Source organism: Anas platyrhynchos, chromosome Z (genome assembly GCF_047663525.1).
Source record: "Anas platyrhynchos isolate ZD024472 breed Pekin duck chromosome Z, IASCAAS_PekinDuck_T2T, whole genome shotgun sequence".
Classification (NCBI taxonomy): Eukaryota; Metazoa; Chordata; class Aves; order Anseriformes; family Anatidae; genus Anas; species Anas platyrhynchos.
In genome coordinates, this window is record NC_092621.1 from 76,296,276 (window position 1) to 76,313,005 (window position 16,730).

General features: G+C 42.9%; 1 protein-coding gene and 1 long non-coding RNA gene across 3 annotated transcripts in view; one reads left to right on the forward strand and one right to left on the reverse strand.

The window, feature by feature from the left end:
* ALDOB (aldolase, fructose-bisphosphate B) lies at positions 1 to 10,244 on the reverse strand. Its single transcript, XM_005015381.6, has 9 exons — positions 10,083 to 10,244; positions 3,592 to 3,713; positions 3,117 to 3,328; positions 2,591 to 2,645; positions 2,280 to 2,440; positions 1,974 to 2,057; positions 1,323 to 1,497; positions 962 to 1,161; positions 1 to 483 (listed from the first exon to the last, which is right to left on the reverse strand). The coding sequence occupies exons 2-9, from the start codon at positions 3,701 to 3,703 to the stop codon at positions 388 to 390; spliced, it is 1,095 nt and encodes a 364-aa protein (XP_005015438.2). The 5' UTR covers positions 3,704 to 3,713; positions 10,083 to 10,244; the 3' UTR covers positions 1 to 387.
* LOC113840104 (uncharacterized) overlaps positions 3,720 to 16,730 on the forward strand; it is a 20,496-nt gene continuing 7,485 nt past the window's right edge. Inside the window, exons 1-4 of one of the 2 annotated variants that reach the window (XR_005261624.2) lie at positions 3,720 to 3,991; positions 11,076 to 11,365; positions 12,705 to 13,015; positions 16,577 to 16,702. This is a non-coding gene — a long non-coding RNA (uncharacterized lncRNA). The remainder of the gene's footprint in view (positions 3,992 to 11,075; positions 11,366 to 12,704; positions 13,016 to 16,576; positions 16,703 to 16,730) is intronic. The other variant, XR_005261625.2, reaches the window with a different exon arrangement.

The window sequence follows — 16,730 nt, forward strand, 5'->3', positions numbered from 1 at the left end:
TGGTTTTGAATTACTGTTTTATTTGCACAATTAAGACAGGTTTTAAGAATTTGGCTGCAAAAATGTGGTAAGGGGCAAGGGTGACTAGTGGTACCTACTTAATATGCCTACTACTCTAGGGACTAAGTTTAAACCAAAGGGAGAGTGGATTCGTGATTCAGTGTTAGTTATTGTTTATTATATGGAAATAATTCTTCATTTTTAGAATGTGTAGATGAAAAAAGAATATCCCCTCTGTAAATTGTGAAAGTCAAGGCTAGAAGAGTAAGCTAATCCATTTCCAGTTTTGTTCAGAGTAAGGAAAATTAGGTTTCTTTGTTTTTCTTTCCTTTCTGAGCACCTTTCACCACATGAAGCAGGACAGGACAAAGGCAGATTCCTGTGCTTTCAATAGGTGTAGCTGGCAGTGAAAAGTGACTGCGTGGCAGCTGCATCAGTCTTCCCAGACACAACATACTGTCCTCTGCAAGCTAAACTATTAATCTGAAAAAGAAACAAAAAAGGAGGAGATCAGATTAGCTTGGAGTAAGAAAGACAACTGTAGAAAGACACTAGCAGTGAACAAAGTGCAAAATTGTGGAAAAAGGAGTCAGCTGCTGAATTCACTTATTATATTTATAAGCTAGCTTAGTTTTGTGACACTGTTTGATGGTCGCTAGCTGGTTGACAGTAAGGGGAGCATTTTTCTTCAGACAAACACTCCGCGGATGTAAGTCTACATTACAAAAGAAAATTATCCAGCTGTGACTAGCAACAACCTCTGCTGTTTCTTGCATTAGATTTCTGTCACGCCAACTAGAATAATATCCTTAGTGTACAGGAAGCACCAAAAAGGGCAGGAATAAGAGGAACATTAGGAACGTGACAATATGTCTCCAAAATAACACAGAGACGTATGACTCCTCTCTGACACAGAAAGGAGGGAGCAGCTCCTCTTGGCATCAAGGGGAAGGCCTCGTACCTGCGCCCGCTTACGGAAAGCCTCCTGTGCAGCCTTCTTGTTCTCTGATTTGCCCAGCCATGCTGCCAGGGCAGAGGCCTGCAGAGCCCTTCCGTAGGAAAAGGTCAGTTTCCAAGGTTTAGGCAGAGAGGACTGATTCATAGCATTCAGGTTGAGAGAAGCCTCCTCTTCACTTTGACCTCCAGACAGGAAGCAGATTCCTGAAAGAAAGAGACCTCAGGACTTAGAAACTGGGGCGCTCCAGCTGCCAAGCCACCATCTCTGACCTCTGTGTGCCAGAGAAATGAGCATGTCAGATGGAGGAGCAAGGCCAGTAGGAGTGACAGTGTGAAGGGATATATGGGAACAAATCAAGAATCACCAGGAACAGCAGCAGGAACAGTGCGGAGGAGAGTAGTGACGGTTGCTGCAGCTACATCCTGAGGGGTGTATTTTTTGGTGCAGGCATGCCCGGCTGTCACCATGTTGGGTTTCAGCAATGTCCCCTCCAGGTAGACATGATGATCGTTCAAGGCCTTGTAGACAGCAGCCAGAACCTGGGGGAGCGAATAGGAGGATTGAATACACATCTGTGCTCAATGCTTTACCTCAGCCTACTGTGGAGAGACAGCTCATTCCTTGGAAGTGGGAGAAGATCAAACTAAATTTCTTGAAATTTGTCACAGGGGTTGCAGCCCTGGAGGCACCGATGCTTTTGTGATGACTAGGACATTTTCCTTTTTTATTGGATTTGTCCTTACAAACTGACATACTGAACAAGGAATAAATGCCTTTATAACCAATGTATCCTTTTCAGCTCAGGAATGCTTATATTGACAGTTTGACTGGAAATCCAAAAACAGGGATTCTGCTCTCACATTTGCTACTAGCTAATTATTTGACTATGAGTGACCCATTTCTGTGATACAGTTATGAAGGACCTTTTTGGTCAAAACTCATTGAAATCTGTCAATGCAAACCCTGCATAAGATTAACTACTGATTTGTGAGGGTGCAGAGATCAAGAATCTTACCTTTTCTGTGACATACTGGCAGCGCTGGAGATCGTGGTCTCCATCAGGTAAGACTTCTGGCTCCACAATGGGCACCAAGCCATTCTAAGGAAGGAAAAACAAGGAAGTTTTTGGAGGTGGGAAAGAAAAACTGTCCTGGCTGTCTGTATTGTCTCTGGTGACATGCCTTCTTGCTGCACTGCCCTTTCTCCACATTTCCCAAGACCCTCACAGAGATCCACTGTTCACAATACCTAGTCTATTATCAGAGGGAACAGTGAAAAAGGGACGAAAACATCTCAAGGAAGGCTGCAGAAGGGTAGATACCTGCTGGCAGATGCTGGCATAGCGTGCCAGTGTGTTGGCATTCTCTTGGATGGCAAGTTGAGAGGGTGTTGTGCTGGTGATCTTCAACACTGCACGCCACTTGCCAAAGTCAACACCATCTTTCTTGTACTGGGCGCAGCGCTCAGACAGTCCATCCAGTCCTGCATGTGAAAGAACAGAGCTTCAGTGAGAACAGCTCTTTCAGAAATAACTCTGAAAAGTACCATGACACCAGCCAAGGCTGCAACTCCTGTTGAGTCACCCCATGACTTTCACTAGTCATAGCTAAGGCTTCTTAGATCTCTCCTTACCTTCGATGGTGGTTTCTCCATTTGTTCCTGCTAGGGGCGATGTGCCTTTATCCAGCTGAAGAGACAGCAGAAACAGAAAGAGTTACAGAGTGAGGGAGGTCAGCCTGAGCCTTGCACCCCAGAGCTAGTCTACCTTTGCAGATTAACTGTGAGTAAAGTATAGGGCTGAACAGACTGCTAGTGGAAGGAAGGGAAGGGCTCCAGTAAAGGGGAGGAACAGGAGAGAATTGGGTCATGGGGGCAACATGCAGGTGGCTGTGGGGAGTAGATCAACAGCTCTGTCAGCTGCAGAAAGGATTTAATTAGGTTATTGCATGGAAGGATGTAACTGCAGTGAATGGTAAATATATGGGTGCTGTTGGACAAAAGGGTGCTGCATCGGTTGCAAATGTTTCACTGTTTAGTTGTACAAAAGCAATGCAGAGAATGGTAGCAGAGACATTCTAGGGATTTCAAAACCGAAAAAAAACAAACAAAAGTTGTTGTTGGGAGTGAGTATAGACCCCACACATGTACAGATACTCACTTTTATTCCCACCACAATGCCTTTTTCTTTGATGATAGCTGGAAACGGTTTTCCACTGCTGTCTTTCTGATAGAGAGTCTCGTGGAAAAGTATCACTCCCCCAATGCTCTGGTTGATGGAAGTATCAGAAGAGAAGAGTATCTCTCGAAAAGCACGGCGATTCTCCTCTGTGTTCTCCACGTTGATCCTCTGCAGCCTGTTCCCCATGGTACCTAGAAAGGTGGCCAAAGGCCAGACAGAAATGTGTTAGGCCTTGCTGCCCTGGTCCAAGAATACAGTAATTAGAAAGAACTGGGGCTTCAGTGCAGCAGCACATAATTTGTCAGCATTTGCAGCCCTGTTGGCTGAGATGTGCCTGCTCAATCAATGGACCTTAACTTTTTTTTTTTTTTTTTTTACTCTACTGAATTCAAAGATGAAGCAAAATGGGGACAAAAGTTTTGGTATTGCTAATTGATTGCTATCCAGAACTCACCCACTGATTCATCTGCAGCTAGGATCCCTTTTCCTGAAGCCACAATCCGCTGAGCAATGTCTGAAAGAGCTTTCTTCTGCTCTGGAGACAGCGCTGGGAACTGGTGAGTCATGGTGACTTATCTGTGGGAGACAATTACAGTTACAAGCTGAAGGGAGACTGTATGCACGAACCACGAGCCTGAGGCACCAGGCATCAGTATTCTTATTGGAGGCCTCTCGGTGCTTGTCCAGTCCACATTGTCATGACACATGCCCAGAAATCCAGTGTGAGTTCTTGGTTTGGTATGTCTGGCAAAACTAGAAGAGGGAAATGCAGGAGCCACATCCCAACACATCCTTCTACTGCAGAAGTGGGAAAGACTGCGTTTCGCATGGATTTGCTCAGAGACTAAAGGAAGGTCAGTGAGTCAAAAAAAAAAAAAAGTGCCAAACTAACAAGTATGCTAATTGTGGGTACTGCAAACTTCTTTGCAAAGCACTTCGGACCTGTTGGTCCTAATCAGAAGACTGCCAATTATCACATAGCTTGCTTTTGCACTCTTCCTAACGGTGCTCCTTCTCCCATTCCCTGCCCTGTGTTGGCAGTACTTGCTGCTTTGTCTGCTTGCCTTTTCGCCTCTGCTGTCCTGCCTTGCTCTGTAGTTCTCTCCTCCCACATGGCTGTTCTCAGAACTGTACCATGTTGCTTGCTCTGGACAAGATGTGGGAGTTGAGAAGGATTTACCATCCATTTCTGTCTTCTCACCTCTGGCAGAGGTTTACCAGCTGCACATATCCTGCACCTGAAATCCAGGTTCTGTCTTGTTTTGACAAAATGTTTGGTATTATTAAAGTTCTCATTAAATTGGATTAAAATATAATCTATCATCTGAATAGTCCACAGTAATTCACTACAGGTAAGCACCTGTGAGTTTGAGCCGTGAAGGCTCTCTGTTGTCTGTTCATCATCTTCTATACCTAGAGGACCACCAGTGAAAGTATCAGCAAGTGGTACATCCATGAGATGAATCATTAAAAACAAGACCAAATATCTCCACTAACAAGTTTTATTCCAGAGGAACAGGCCTCTGGGTAGCATCTGCACCTTCTGTTTCCCTAATTCAGCCCTACAGGGGCAGGGGACATGTACAAGCATACATGCAGCCAAGCCCTCCATCCTCTCTCCCTGCCCACTGCCACTACATCGCCAGGCTCCCTGTGTAGCCTTCCCCATTGAAGGGCATAGTAGACAGTAACAGGGGTCTGGCTGCTACTAATGGTGTGGTAGATGCCGACATCGGTGGAGTTCTGTGCACCATGCCATGCAAAGTGCTGCCCAAATTTTCTAGCAACAATACTATCACACTGCTCTGACTGCTCTGGTGTCTCTCATTTAAAGTTGAAGGTGTTTGTACTGTTACTGTGCAAGGTTTAAATGGTATTGTCTGTCAGTAGAGGCTGGTCAGTATCCAGATGTTTTGTTTTTATCTTTTTGTGATTTTTTGGGGGCTAGAATTTATCCTATGTGACTTAGCAGCACTGAGTTATTCTAGGTTTAGAAGAATTTCTAGAGAGTGATGAAGAGTCCATTAAATGAAGGGGGTTTCTTCCTCTCCCAAGTGCTGAAGTGCATTGCTGTGGTCTTGCAAAGCAGCTTTTGCTGAACTTTCTGTGGCCAGAGCTTTGGGAAGCATCCTTCTACAGTGGTGGCTGCAACTTCATTACTCCTGGTTTTTATCCTGTTTAGCCCACCTAAAAAAACTTCAACTATGGTTTATGCTACATAGCTATAAAGCAGATCTCTAACCTTCCTCACCACCTGCTTTCTGTGTCTGATATGTCTCCTGCAGAACTCACAGAAAAAGGTAACTGCCTTTTTACTGTGATTACTGTAATAGTTAATGTTGTAAGCACTTCAGCCAAACCTGTAAATTGCTATGCAAAATGATAAGGAACAGCTCTAGTAGTTCACAGTCTCAGTGAAAAGACTGCCAAATTTTTAGAGAATGTGACCTAGTCCAAGGTCGAATTAATGAATCGCTAAACCAGTAAGGGGATTTCAGAGCTGCAGTTTGGAGGTGTGTTACAGCATAAGCAGGTGTATCCAGATAATCTTTAATCCATCTAGCTGAGTTACAAGATCATCAGTCACTCTAGTTACATTATTACGGGTATGCATTCTCTCCAGTAGTGCATTAAACAATGATACTAATGTCTTTTGTATTTTGCATGTTCCTCGTGCTTGCAGAAAGAGAAACAGAGACAGTTATCACCCAAAACCAGCCTGCAAAGCAAATTGCTGAAACATGGAAATACGAGATTTTAGTGGGTAATACTGGTCCAAGTGTGTGCTCAGGGAGACTGAAACAATAAAGTGTAGTTCCACAAGTCAGAGATGAATTGGAAGACAGTAAGTTTGTTCCAGTTTTCATGCAAGTATCCCATAGAATGTGAAGAAGTAGATGGAGACTTGACAAAAGGCTCCCCAAAGCCTGTGATCTGTAAGGCTGTGGTGAGTGGTTCCCAGCTGCTCTGCCGAGCTACAAGGAGCAATAAAACACACAGTGTGTCTAACTGAAATGGTGAATAAATGAGTGCAAAAGAGCACTTGTCAGGGGAGTGATAGCTCAAGGTCCAAGATCTTCAAGGACCCTTTGTTTAGGGTTTTTTACTTTCCTGTGAGTCTCTCATGAGGAATATAATCACTAAGGATCTTCCCTGCTGGATTCTGGAGTGGGTGACCCTGCTGTAAGGTACGGCTCGGGGCATATTGAGGGGGCTGGAGAACACTTACAATTCAGTAACACTTCTTACAGCTGCCTTTTAAAGATTAAGCTCCCAGCACATCCACTGAAACGTTAATGACTCTTACAGAGGCAGTCTCTCTGGATGTGTCACCACACGTGTCCTGAGGAAAAACAGTTGCAGCCAGGCAGGCAGCTCACTTCATTCTTCCATGAATGAAGACTCTTTGCCCTATCCCTCTGCTTTATTTAATTTTTCCACTTTTTCAAGCAGGGAAAAGCTGGAAGGAACTTTGTTCTGAGTAACAGTATCTAGAAGATGTCCCACCAATATTTTCAAGAAGATTTATTTTTATTTACCCATTTTAGGCTGTGGACTAGTGTCCTAAGTATCATAAACTCAAGTCATTTCACATTAATTTGTGTAAGTATAGGACAGCAATTATTCCCTTTTTATTAACCACTCCTGTAATGTATTTTTAAAAAGTGGAAGAACAAACAAAGAAATGGGACTGCACAGAATACGTAACAACAGCTTAATGTCTACTTGGAGTTTTTGTCAGGCTTCAGCAACTTAAACAAATCAAGTTCTTTGTTCAGTCCCCAACCTGTGACCAGCAGGGGACAGGAGTGGGGAGAAAGAGAATGGCACAGTTGTAAAAGTAAATATCATGTTGCTGAAGTCTCAAGTTTTTCTCAGCCACTGTAACAGAGGACTGCAGGGGAAATATCTTCATGGATATCAGCACAAACACTGTGTCCTGTTAATATTAATAGTGAGAACCAAAGGGCAGAGGCAAGTTGTACAGCAGAAGGAACAAACTGTTAAATTACACATCAGATCATCTTGTAAAAATTAATATTCTTCAGCTTCTTTTATTTCCAGACACCTGAAGTGACTGGCATTTTCTAATCTTACAGAAAATCTCACCTGAGTCTTGGTTAGCAGGTGGGAAGGGATCAGATCAGCATCTGTTTTCTCTTGGGTCTCTTCATTGCCTTCTTTTATAAAACTGTTTCCAAATGTGCTGGACCAAACTCTCAAAATATTGTTTGTGTCCAACGCATGTAGCTTTGGCTGCTCAGCTACTGCCCTTAAACACAGCCCTACTGATCCTGAAACACAGCCCTTCAACATCACCCCTGACAGTCAGCAAAACAAAGCACATGTGCATATCACTGTGCTGTGCATGCAGGAGATTCTGCTTCAGGCCAGTGCACGTTACAGGGTTCGCAGAAGCAGAAGTTGCACGTACAGATAAATGCATGGTGTTGACAGGGAGAATGAAATGTGTTCAAAAATTTAGGCTGTGACACTTTGGGCACAGTGTAAACCTGACTGGGTTTGCTCCTCATTCATAGATGTATGAATTCATGGGAGGGTCAGTCCCATGATGTGGTGCACACCTGATACGCTCTGTACAGCCAGCAGATCTATTGGCCTCACTCCCCTGTGCAGCTCTGTTAAAAACCTTTGCCTAAGTATGTTTGGTTCCATGGCCGCTGGGCAAAACAGGGGTACAAATGGTTGGACAGCCCTGGCACCGTCTTGCTGACGGAGCACATTCCTACCTAGCCTGCCGCAGACACCCAGCTGGCAGCAGCAGCTGATATACTCCATTGCAGTGTGACCATTCAGGGCAGCCAGGTCAGGGCGTGAGGGTGCCAGCAGGAACACCGTGAAGTTCAGCCAGAACAGATGCCCAGCCATGTCCTGGGACAGCAGCGATCCCACCAGGGCCACTGAGGCTGGGGAACAGCTCCTGGCAGACTGAGCCCATCAGGCAGTGAGTTGAGCAGGGACCAGCAACAAGGCCCAGCAGCATCCTGTGCAAGCAGGGCTATGGCTGGGGAGCCATGGGCGGACAGGGATTGTCCCCCTCTGCCCAGGACTGGTTATACCATGTCCAACTGCATCTACTTTTGTGCCCCTGTGGTACAGGAAAGGCACCAACAAACTGGAGTGAGTTCAGCAGGTGCCACCAAGAAGGTTGGTGGCTGGAGCACTTGCCCTGAGAGAAGAAGGCCTCAAGGCTGGGACTAGGCCAGCCTCGAGATAGCTTCAGGGGCACCTTGCACCAGCTACTGGCACCTACAGAGGTGATGTGCAGACAAAGCCAGGCTCTTCACAGCAGTGCCTGGCAGGAGGGTGAGACAGCAGGCATAAGCTGAAAGTAGAGAGGTTCAGAATGGATTTTAAGAATTTTCTTCCCTACTGGGACAACCAAGCAGTGGAGCAGGTTGGCAGAGGGGCTGTGCTGTCTTCGTCCTTGGAGGTTGTCAAGACCTGACTGAAATCATGAGCAGACAGGTCTGACTTTTTGTCTTACCCTGCTTTGAGCAGGAGGTTGGGTTACAGACCTCCTAATGTCCCTTTCAGACTGAATTATCCTGAGACTCCACATGGAGTACTTGTTTTTGGAAGCTGAAATGAAAGCGTTTACTTCTGTATGTATGGTGAAGGAGCTGTGAGGGAAGAATGGGATGTTTCTCCCCTCGTGTCTGTGGTGGGAGTGAAGGTTTTAATACAGCAAAATGTTTCACTTCTGGGTGCTAAGAAGTGAGACAAGAGCATGGGACAAAAAGATACTCAGACCTATTTCACCTAGAAAAAACAGCAGATGCTTTTGATTGTCATATTAAATATTAGGAAAACTGAAAAAAAAAAAAAAACAAACAGATTTCACCATTTTGACAGGTCTTTGGGGGCATATATAAAGGCAAATTGCTTGGCAGATTTTTGCTGACTCTTAAGAGGTTGAGAACCTGAGTGAATGTACCCCCAGTTTCCCCTCTCTAGCAACTGAGAAAGGAAGATATGTTTTCAGGGACCTGGCCTCTGCTTTTGGTGTAGAGCACTCCTGGAGAGCTCATGATGGCTAGAGATGAGGTGGCCACAGACACGGATTAGTTGGAAGTAAGCATGGTGATTAGGGTGAAGGTTCTTATCTCTCAGGGCTGGGCTCTTCTTAGAGAAGGTAAAAACTTGCTGTCATACTTGTCTGAGAAAAACTTGCCTGGCAGCAGGGGAGGTTGAGGGAAGTGGAGGTGACATTTTCAGGTAGGCTACCTAGTTTTGGGTGCTAGGCACATGGGATAGTTGAGAAAGCGATGGAGGATCACAGGCTCTGTGATCTAAATTACTTGACAGGCAATTTCCTGAAGCCAGCTGTTCACATCTAGAAAGGTTACAGCCTGCTGCAAGGGCATAAAAATTATATTTCCAAGCCTCTCTTTCCCCATTTATTAGTTTTCTACGTTGCAGACTATATCTTACATACCCTGCTGAAGAATCTTATCAGCACTAATGCTTCAGAAGAACTACACAGTGCACACAGATAATTACACTTTTGCCAGCACTGGCACTTGTCAGGACCAACTGCATTCTCCAGTGATTCTTTCTTCTCCTTGCAAAACAAAAATTTATGTACTCCACAAGCATAAATAAACAGATAAGAAAATGAAGCGGTAGAAAGCAATGCAGGTATGTTACTGCTCTATTCTTGTAGGCTAAGGATTCACTTACTCCATGAGTTTTGAATTACTAAACTAAGTTAGAAACCAGTGTTAGCAGCAAATGGGTCACATTGGCAGATCACTGCAGAATGGCTGCGTGCTTATTCCTTGCAAACTCTTCCTGGAAAATAAAATAAAAATAAAAACAAAAACAACCCTCCCCCCACCCTCTGTAGATAAACACATTGTGTCACAGCTGCTGATTTGCATTACCACCTTTACAAGTTAGAAAGGAAATGGTTGTACTTACTTGCTTGTGGGCAGTGCCTCCGCTGCTCCAAGCTTCTGGTGAGGTGGCTGCAGGCAAAGAGACCCAGTCCTTCCAGTCGCTAACTTTTATAAAACTCTTGACAGGTGTTTTTTTTTTTTTTTCTTTTTTCTTTTTTTTCACTCCTTTTTTTCTCCCTCCTCCTCAGGCTGGTTGGGGAATGTCACTGCACAGGATCATTGATTGGCTGCCAGACAACACACACACCACCAATTATTGCACCTATTCGCTCTCCCTGCTTTTCCGCCCACTTCTCCTCCCCCGTATATATAGCACCGTTTATGATGCTGTGAAACTGAGACTTTTCCAATTTTTTTTTTCAAATTATTCCTCTTTCTAAAACATACTGCAAATATTTACAAGATAAACCATGGCAATCGGTTACAGGGATCTGGGATAATGCTTTCAGTTTAGGTTTAGATCTTCTGGAAGCTTATACTCAGGAAACTTCACTGCTTAGGAAGGAAGAGTAGGAAACCAAATGCCGAACCTCTGGGGCAGATCCTTGACTGATCCTTACTATCATTCCTGTAGCTTCATAGGTATTAAACTGATTTTATTGAGTTGAAAATTTAGCACAGCAACATATTTCACTTCCTAATTAGTATACACATTGAGTAAATGCAATCCTATGGTAGCAGAGTTAATGAAATAGCAAGTTCTGATTTGCTTAAATGTGTGTGATTCATATACTGTATGTGTGAGAAAGATGGTTATCAGAAGAAATATGCCCACTTAGAGATGCACAAGTGCAAGACAAATTCTCCATCGAAATCCCATTGAAACACCTTCTTCCCTTGCTACTATGACATGCAGACTTTTCAGTTGCTTAGTGCCGCTTTTCTTTGAAAAATACAAAAGCTCTATATATGGTACATCAGCATTCCATTTTATATCAAATCACACCACGGCTATTCACCAAATCCAAGTACATAGACCTCTTTTTTACTTTTTTTCATGTTGTTTCGTTCATAGCACAGGTGTGTATTCCTGGAGAGAAGTACAACATGAGGACTTTTAGGCAAACATCATACCCTCAGCAAGAGTACACTTTGTGACCTTGGACATTAGTATGTCTTTACCCCGAAGACCCAGTGTTTGCCCGAAGAATGACGTAGTTTCTCCATTTGTTTGGCTCGAGTGGTGACACCTTTAGCCTTTACACGGACCCGGTGAGATGACTGATTTCTCCTCTCACTGAGCAGCACTATCTTCACTGGGTCTCTTCCTCCCTGAGCCCGTCTGTTCTAGAGCTGCATGCCAAGGTCAGTGCCTGCAGGACATCTCAACAGCGAACACACTGCCAGGGTTAGCCCTCCATGACAGTCAGTAGAGAAGCCTCTCAGAAAGCTGAGGGACAGCCTGACTGCTTCTGAGGGCCTTGTGCTCGTAATGTTTTGTTTCCCTTAATTTTCTTCTCCCTCATCCATCATCCCTTTTTGCTGAAGGATGCCACGGCACACGACACGGATAGAAAGCTGTTGCTGCTTTATAGTGTTTGCTTTATATTCCATTTCTCCCACCCTAGCAGAAAGGGAAACCCAATGGCATATTAAAGTTTCGCCATCACAAACATAGAGGTGTCTTGTATGGATTAAAAGTGTTTTTATGGAAATATATTACCTAAGACCCTTTTGGGACTAAGAAGGTGTTATAATGATCGTCTTCTTCAGGTCCCCAATGAAAATTCAAATATGAATCCTGCCATCTCTGGTTTGGTTAGAAACTGTCATAGGTAGGAAAGTGCTTGGAAGTGTTTCTTTCCCAGTGCTGTCTGTGATATGAACTGGCTGTCTTTTAGAGAAAAGCTAGGGTAAAGTCTTCATGAAAAAAAAAAAAAAAAAAAAAAAAAAAAAAAAAAAAAAAAAAAAAAAAAAAAAACTTTCTGATATTTGGAAAACACTTTAGGTAATCCCATGCAACTCACTTTGCATTCTTAATTCTTTTAGAACTATATATATGTATATATATTTCCATATGGGAAGTGACCAGTTTGTGGCTTTCCATTTCTTCTGAGAGAAAATCCAGCCCTTGTAGCACTCGGACCACGGGTCCTAGCAGAGATTTTGAGCACTGAGGGGGGAAAGAAGTGAGAGAACATTATGGCTGACTTCTTCCCTTATTTTAGGAACGGGAGCCTTTTCATGTGGAATGAGTGATCACTCTAGGTAGTGTCCCTGTAAGTAAGACTCAGTACTGTTAACATGCAGAACCATGAAACCGTCTGCAGAAATTAATAGTGGGATGACATTTAAAAGACACTTACTGGAAAAGAGTAGGTTCTGTCATCATCAGAGCTCTGTAATCATAGTTTGGGGATACACCAAAGATTAAGTTATAGTGGTATCGTATCTCCATAGATAGTAAGAGGAATAGGCTTGCATGGTGAGGGGAATGCAGCATACTTACATTCAAACCAGAAACTAACCTTCCCCATAAACAATATTATTGCCTGCACTAATGCTTCTACAGCAAAATTAGTGCATTAGCCAAGATGTAAATGTGTTTCATTAAGTTGTTTTTTTGAACTCATAGTATTGCCATCTCTTTCAGCTTTCTAGTCACCTAACTTGTTTGGGATTTCTGTTTGTTTGTTTGCTCTAGCTTTGTTCAGAGTAACATAATGCTGCCATAGGACTGTGGCTAGCAAGATGGATGTCTGCTGGCATGAACACCTATGGTAGAGGTGCCTACAGCTGCTTCGAAAGAGATTGGATTTGTGGCCATGGACAGCAAGACTTTCAAAACTTTCATTGCAATACAGTAAGGCTGGGAGACCAGTGGTGGATGGGGACTGGGAGGAGAACTGAAGCCCCGGTGGGAGATGTCTTCATAATGTCTTCATAAGGACATAGGTTGGGAAGATCTGAGGGCTTCAGGAAAACTGGAGGCAGGAGGCAAAGACAGACATGCAGGTGAGTGTTAAGAGGGTACAGATAACAACTTTGTGACAAGGTGGCTAGGTAATGGACTGAAACAGGTGCCCTTTTCTAGCATCGTTTGTCAGTTGTGTTGTCAGCCTCCACGGATGATGTTAAAACACAAGTGTCTAGCATTTCCTTTCAAATGCAGCATAACATAAGTGAATTTTATATTTGAATGGCTTGAAGGTTTTGCTAATGTTGATTTTTCAGTCTGAAATTACCAATGCAAAAGTTTACAGAACTATTCAGTACATTAAAGAATTTTAAAGACCATCAAAATCCATCTTTACAGGTGGCTTGGGTTATTACATGGGTTTTAATTTGTGATTTTGCTTTCTTGAGTTTGACTATGCCCGATATGTTGTCTGCAAGTATTGGATTTTTGTAGCAGAAGGTAATTTAATAGATGTCCTTGTGATATGCCTGTATTATCCTTGCTGTCAAAGGATCTGTCAGTTCGGCATCGATGTTTTAAGTGAAGCATGTTGATAGATGAAGTACTTTAAAGTCCTGGGAAAGACTGGTTTAATGGAAAGCCTGGTTTAAAGACATCAGGTATTAAAAATTAGAATTGCATACAGTTCTTCAGGTTACTAATGTGTTTCTACCAGCATCATTCTGATACTGATTTTGCCCTCATATTAACATGCTTTCAAAATGGAAATAAAAAGTACATGTGAAGAGAGAAGAAAGACAAATTTTAGTACCCCTGAGAAAGACACAGAAGAAAGAAATGGATGAAGCAATTTCAGAGATTACATAATTGACCGTCAAGTGAAAAATCAAAAACATAACAAAGTTAAAGCTTTCCTCTGCACTTCAATAAATTACGTGGTATTAATCTTATCAAAACTTGTGTGCATGATCAGGCCTGTGAAAAGATTTGAAATGAGATGGAAAAAACCAACGGGTAGAAAAAAGTTGGAAGAATGTCTGAGCATGATATTCATCCACATGAAAAACACCTGCCTCTGTGCGCCCCAAGTGAGTGCTGCCTGCGTGATGGGGTTAAAGTCTAATCAGGACAGACTTGGGCAGAGTGGATTCTGCCTCCTCTTCACCTCTCTGCACCGTGCTGGATGTTTCCTGTTTTCTGTACTCTGCAGTCTTGCTTAACTGTCTCAAAGTCCAGCTTGTTCATCCCTATCTAATCAGAGGTATTGTTTATTAAGTGGTTTGTTTTCCTCATTCACCTCTCCTCCTAACCCCCGATGCAGAGAGCCTGGCCTTTAGCCCCGCTGAGAGAAACCACCTGTATTTCTAGCTCTGCAGTATTCAGCCGTGTCTGCAGACACGTGTGCATGGGTGCTGGGCAGGACTGGCGTGAACCCACATGTGCACTGAGAAGATTGCACAGGGAGGGTCTGCTCGCTCTTTGGTCTTCTGGCTTAAAACCGGGCTGCAGCAAACACCATGACTCGGAGTGAAATACAGGCAAGCACGTATGGTGATCATTATCAAAACACAAATGTTTGTAACGATTCCAGTGCTGCTGACAGCAAAGGAGGATACAACTTCAAATCAGGCTGTCAGCGCTGACATTTCTGGACTGTGCAAAATAGCTGTTGCAGGTCTTCTTCCACTTGTAAAGCACAGGATGTGAAGAAAAATGTAGTAATGACACTGGTCTCTGTGCCTTTCTGCTGACATTTTGTTTTTTAAAAGAAAGTAGGTAAATAACTGGCTGCTAGAGTGGGACACTTACCTGTTTATTAACAGTTCATCTAAGTGGCACATAGTCCCCAAAAAGCACACTTAAATGTGCTGCTTGATCATGTTGATACAAATTTTGCAAAACACAGCAAGTACACCAGATGTCTGAAGTGGACTTATATGCTGAAAAGCCCATTAGAATTAACTGTGGTTTCTACAGTGCAGGAGGCACATTGCGCACCATGACTGAAATTAAACGAGAAAATGGGCCCTGAAAAATGCATAGCTGGCCAGAGGCTCAGTAACAGTGCAAGAAAATACGACACTATTTTTCTTCATCCGCACTTAAAAATCATGAGTAGCTACACAGCTGGGAATGTGGCTTTCATAGCTTTCCCTGCAGGACAAAGCCTTGGAAATGGACCTTCCTGTCTCTTTGCCTGGAGATGCACAAATAAACTGACTGGTGGGGAGAACTGAAAGCATGAGCTGTCAGGACAGGAGGCGGTTTGGGGAAATGGAGAGACACATGAAGCAAAGAAGCACAGACAACAGAGTGCCTAACTCCATATGCAGTTTTGGCAGATGTATGTCATACTGAAAATTATTCAGAACCATATGCTGCACCCTAGCATCTGCTGAATTTGGATACAACATCTATAAAGCTGGTGTGGAAATACATGAAAAGAAATTCAACTGCTCAGGAGAAACTGCCAGTGCATTTGTAACTACAGTTGCTCCCACACAAAATTCCCTTTTTTATTTTGTGAAATATGTAGCCTTACTATACAAAATTATACCAAAAGTTAAATACCAACACTTCAAGTTTGGTTTTATCTCAGGTCCTTAGATTTTATTTCAGATTCACCCAGTACTTGATTGGAGAAGGGCATGAGCAACCTGGTGTAGATCAAGATCTCTTGAGTAGGGAGTTGGATCAGAGACCTTCAGAGGTCCTTTTCAACCTGAATTATCCTAGGATTCAGGGACAAGTTATTCATGTCTGTGCATATGCATGAAGTGGTCAAACAGAGAAGTATCTTTCTTCCATCAAATATAGTAAGAAAGGAGATGGACCTGCCAGTCAGGAAAACCAACAATGACATAGAGAAAGAAGAGACAATGGAGTTTTAAGAGAAACATTGTTTATTTTGTAGAAAGTTTGCTTGCAAATATCTTTAGAAAAAAACCCTAGATTTTAAACAAAAACACCCTGCATCCAGATATACTGTTCTTGAAATATCCAGTCTGGCTATTCACAATTCCTCACAACTGAGAGGAAGTATTTTTCCTTCTCTCTTCAATTTAGTGCCTTCTCAGTAACATTTTGATATCTGTTATAGTTAGAAAATCTGCTTGTGCTTCTAGTGTAAGAAAGACCTACCAATTTATGCTTTATGTTCTGCCTGGAATCATGCTTATGTTGGATATGCTTTGGAAACAGAGGTAGTTTTTTTGTTTAATTGAATAATTTTCCCTGCGTTTTGAGTACTGCTGTCTGTCCTGTCAAGCAAGAATCCTCTTGTGCAAACAATAGCTGCTGCATTGAAAAATAGTCTCAGAATTGTCAGCCTGATTTTTTTTTGAATGTAAGAACAATCTCAAGGCTGTGTTTCAAGGAGTTTATGCTAGCCATGAACCCTTGAACTTAACATAGCGTGAGATATGGTAGCTCAGCTCCACTCTCTTAATGCTAAAGAGAGGTAAAAGATTTGTGTGTTTGAAACTGCATGTGTAGCCAAAATTGAATTTGTAGCCCAAACCATGGAACAAAACCACATTAATAACTAACCACCCATTTTTGTTCCAAGGGCAAAGGATAATTCTCTGGCTTGTCATTTTTAATAAAACGTGTAGCAAAGAAAACATTAACAAAAAAACTATATATACACTTTGCAGAGCTCAGAAGCAGCAGAGAGCATGTTTGTCCAAGCTGTCACCATATCATGGTGGGCACTAAGTACCTGAATGACTCGGAAGAAGCTCCCATCTGGCTCAGTGAGAAGACCCACCTCTGTTTTAAAGGTGAATTGAGTACTTAAGGTAATAACTT

What these genes read in the sequence shown, in the direction of transcription:
- ALDOB (XM_005015381.6), bottom strand. Translation starts at nt 3,703, where the DNA reads ATGACTCACCAGTTCCCAGCGCTGTCTCCAGAGCAGAAGAAAGCTCTT. An exon ending in GCCAGTATGTCACAGAAAAG is followed by an intron (nt 1,498 to 1,973) that starts GTAAGATTCTTG and finishes TCGCTCCCCCAG; the next exon opens with GTTCTGGCTGCTGTCTACAA. An exon ending in CTTTCCGTAAGCGGGCGCAG is followed by an intron (nt 484 to 961) that starts GTACGAGGCCTT and finishes TTTCTTTTTCAG; the next exon opens with ATTAATAGTTTAGCTTGCAG.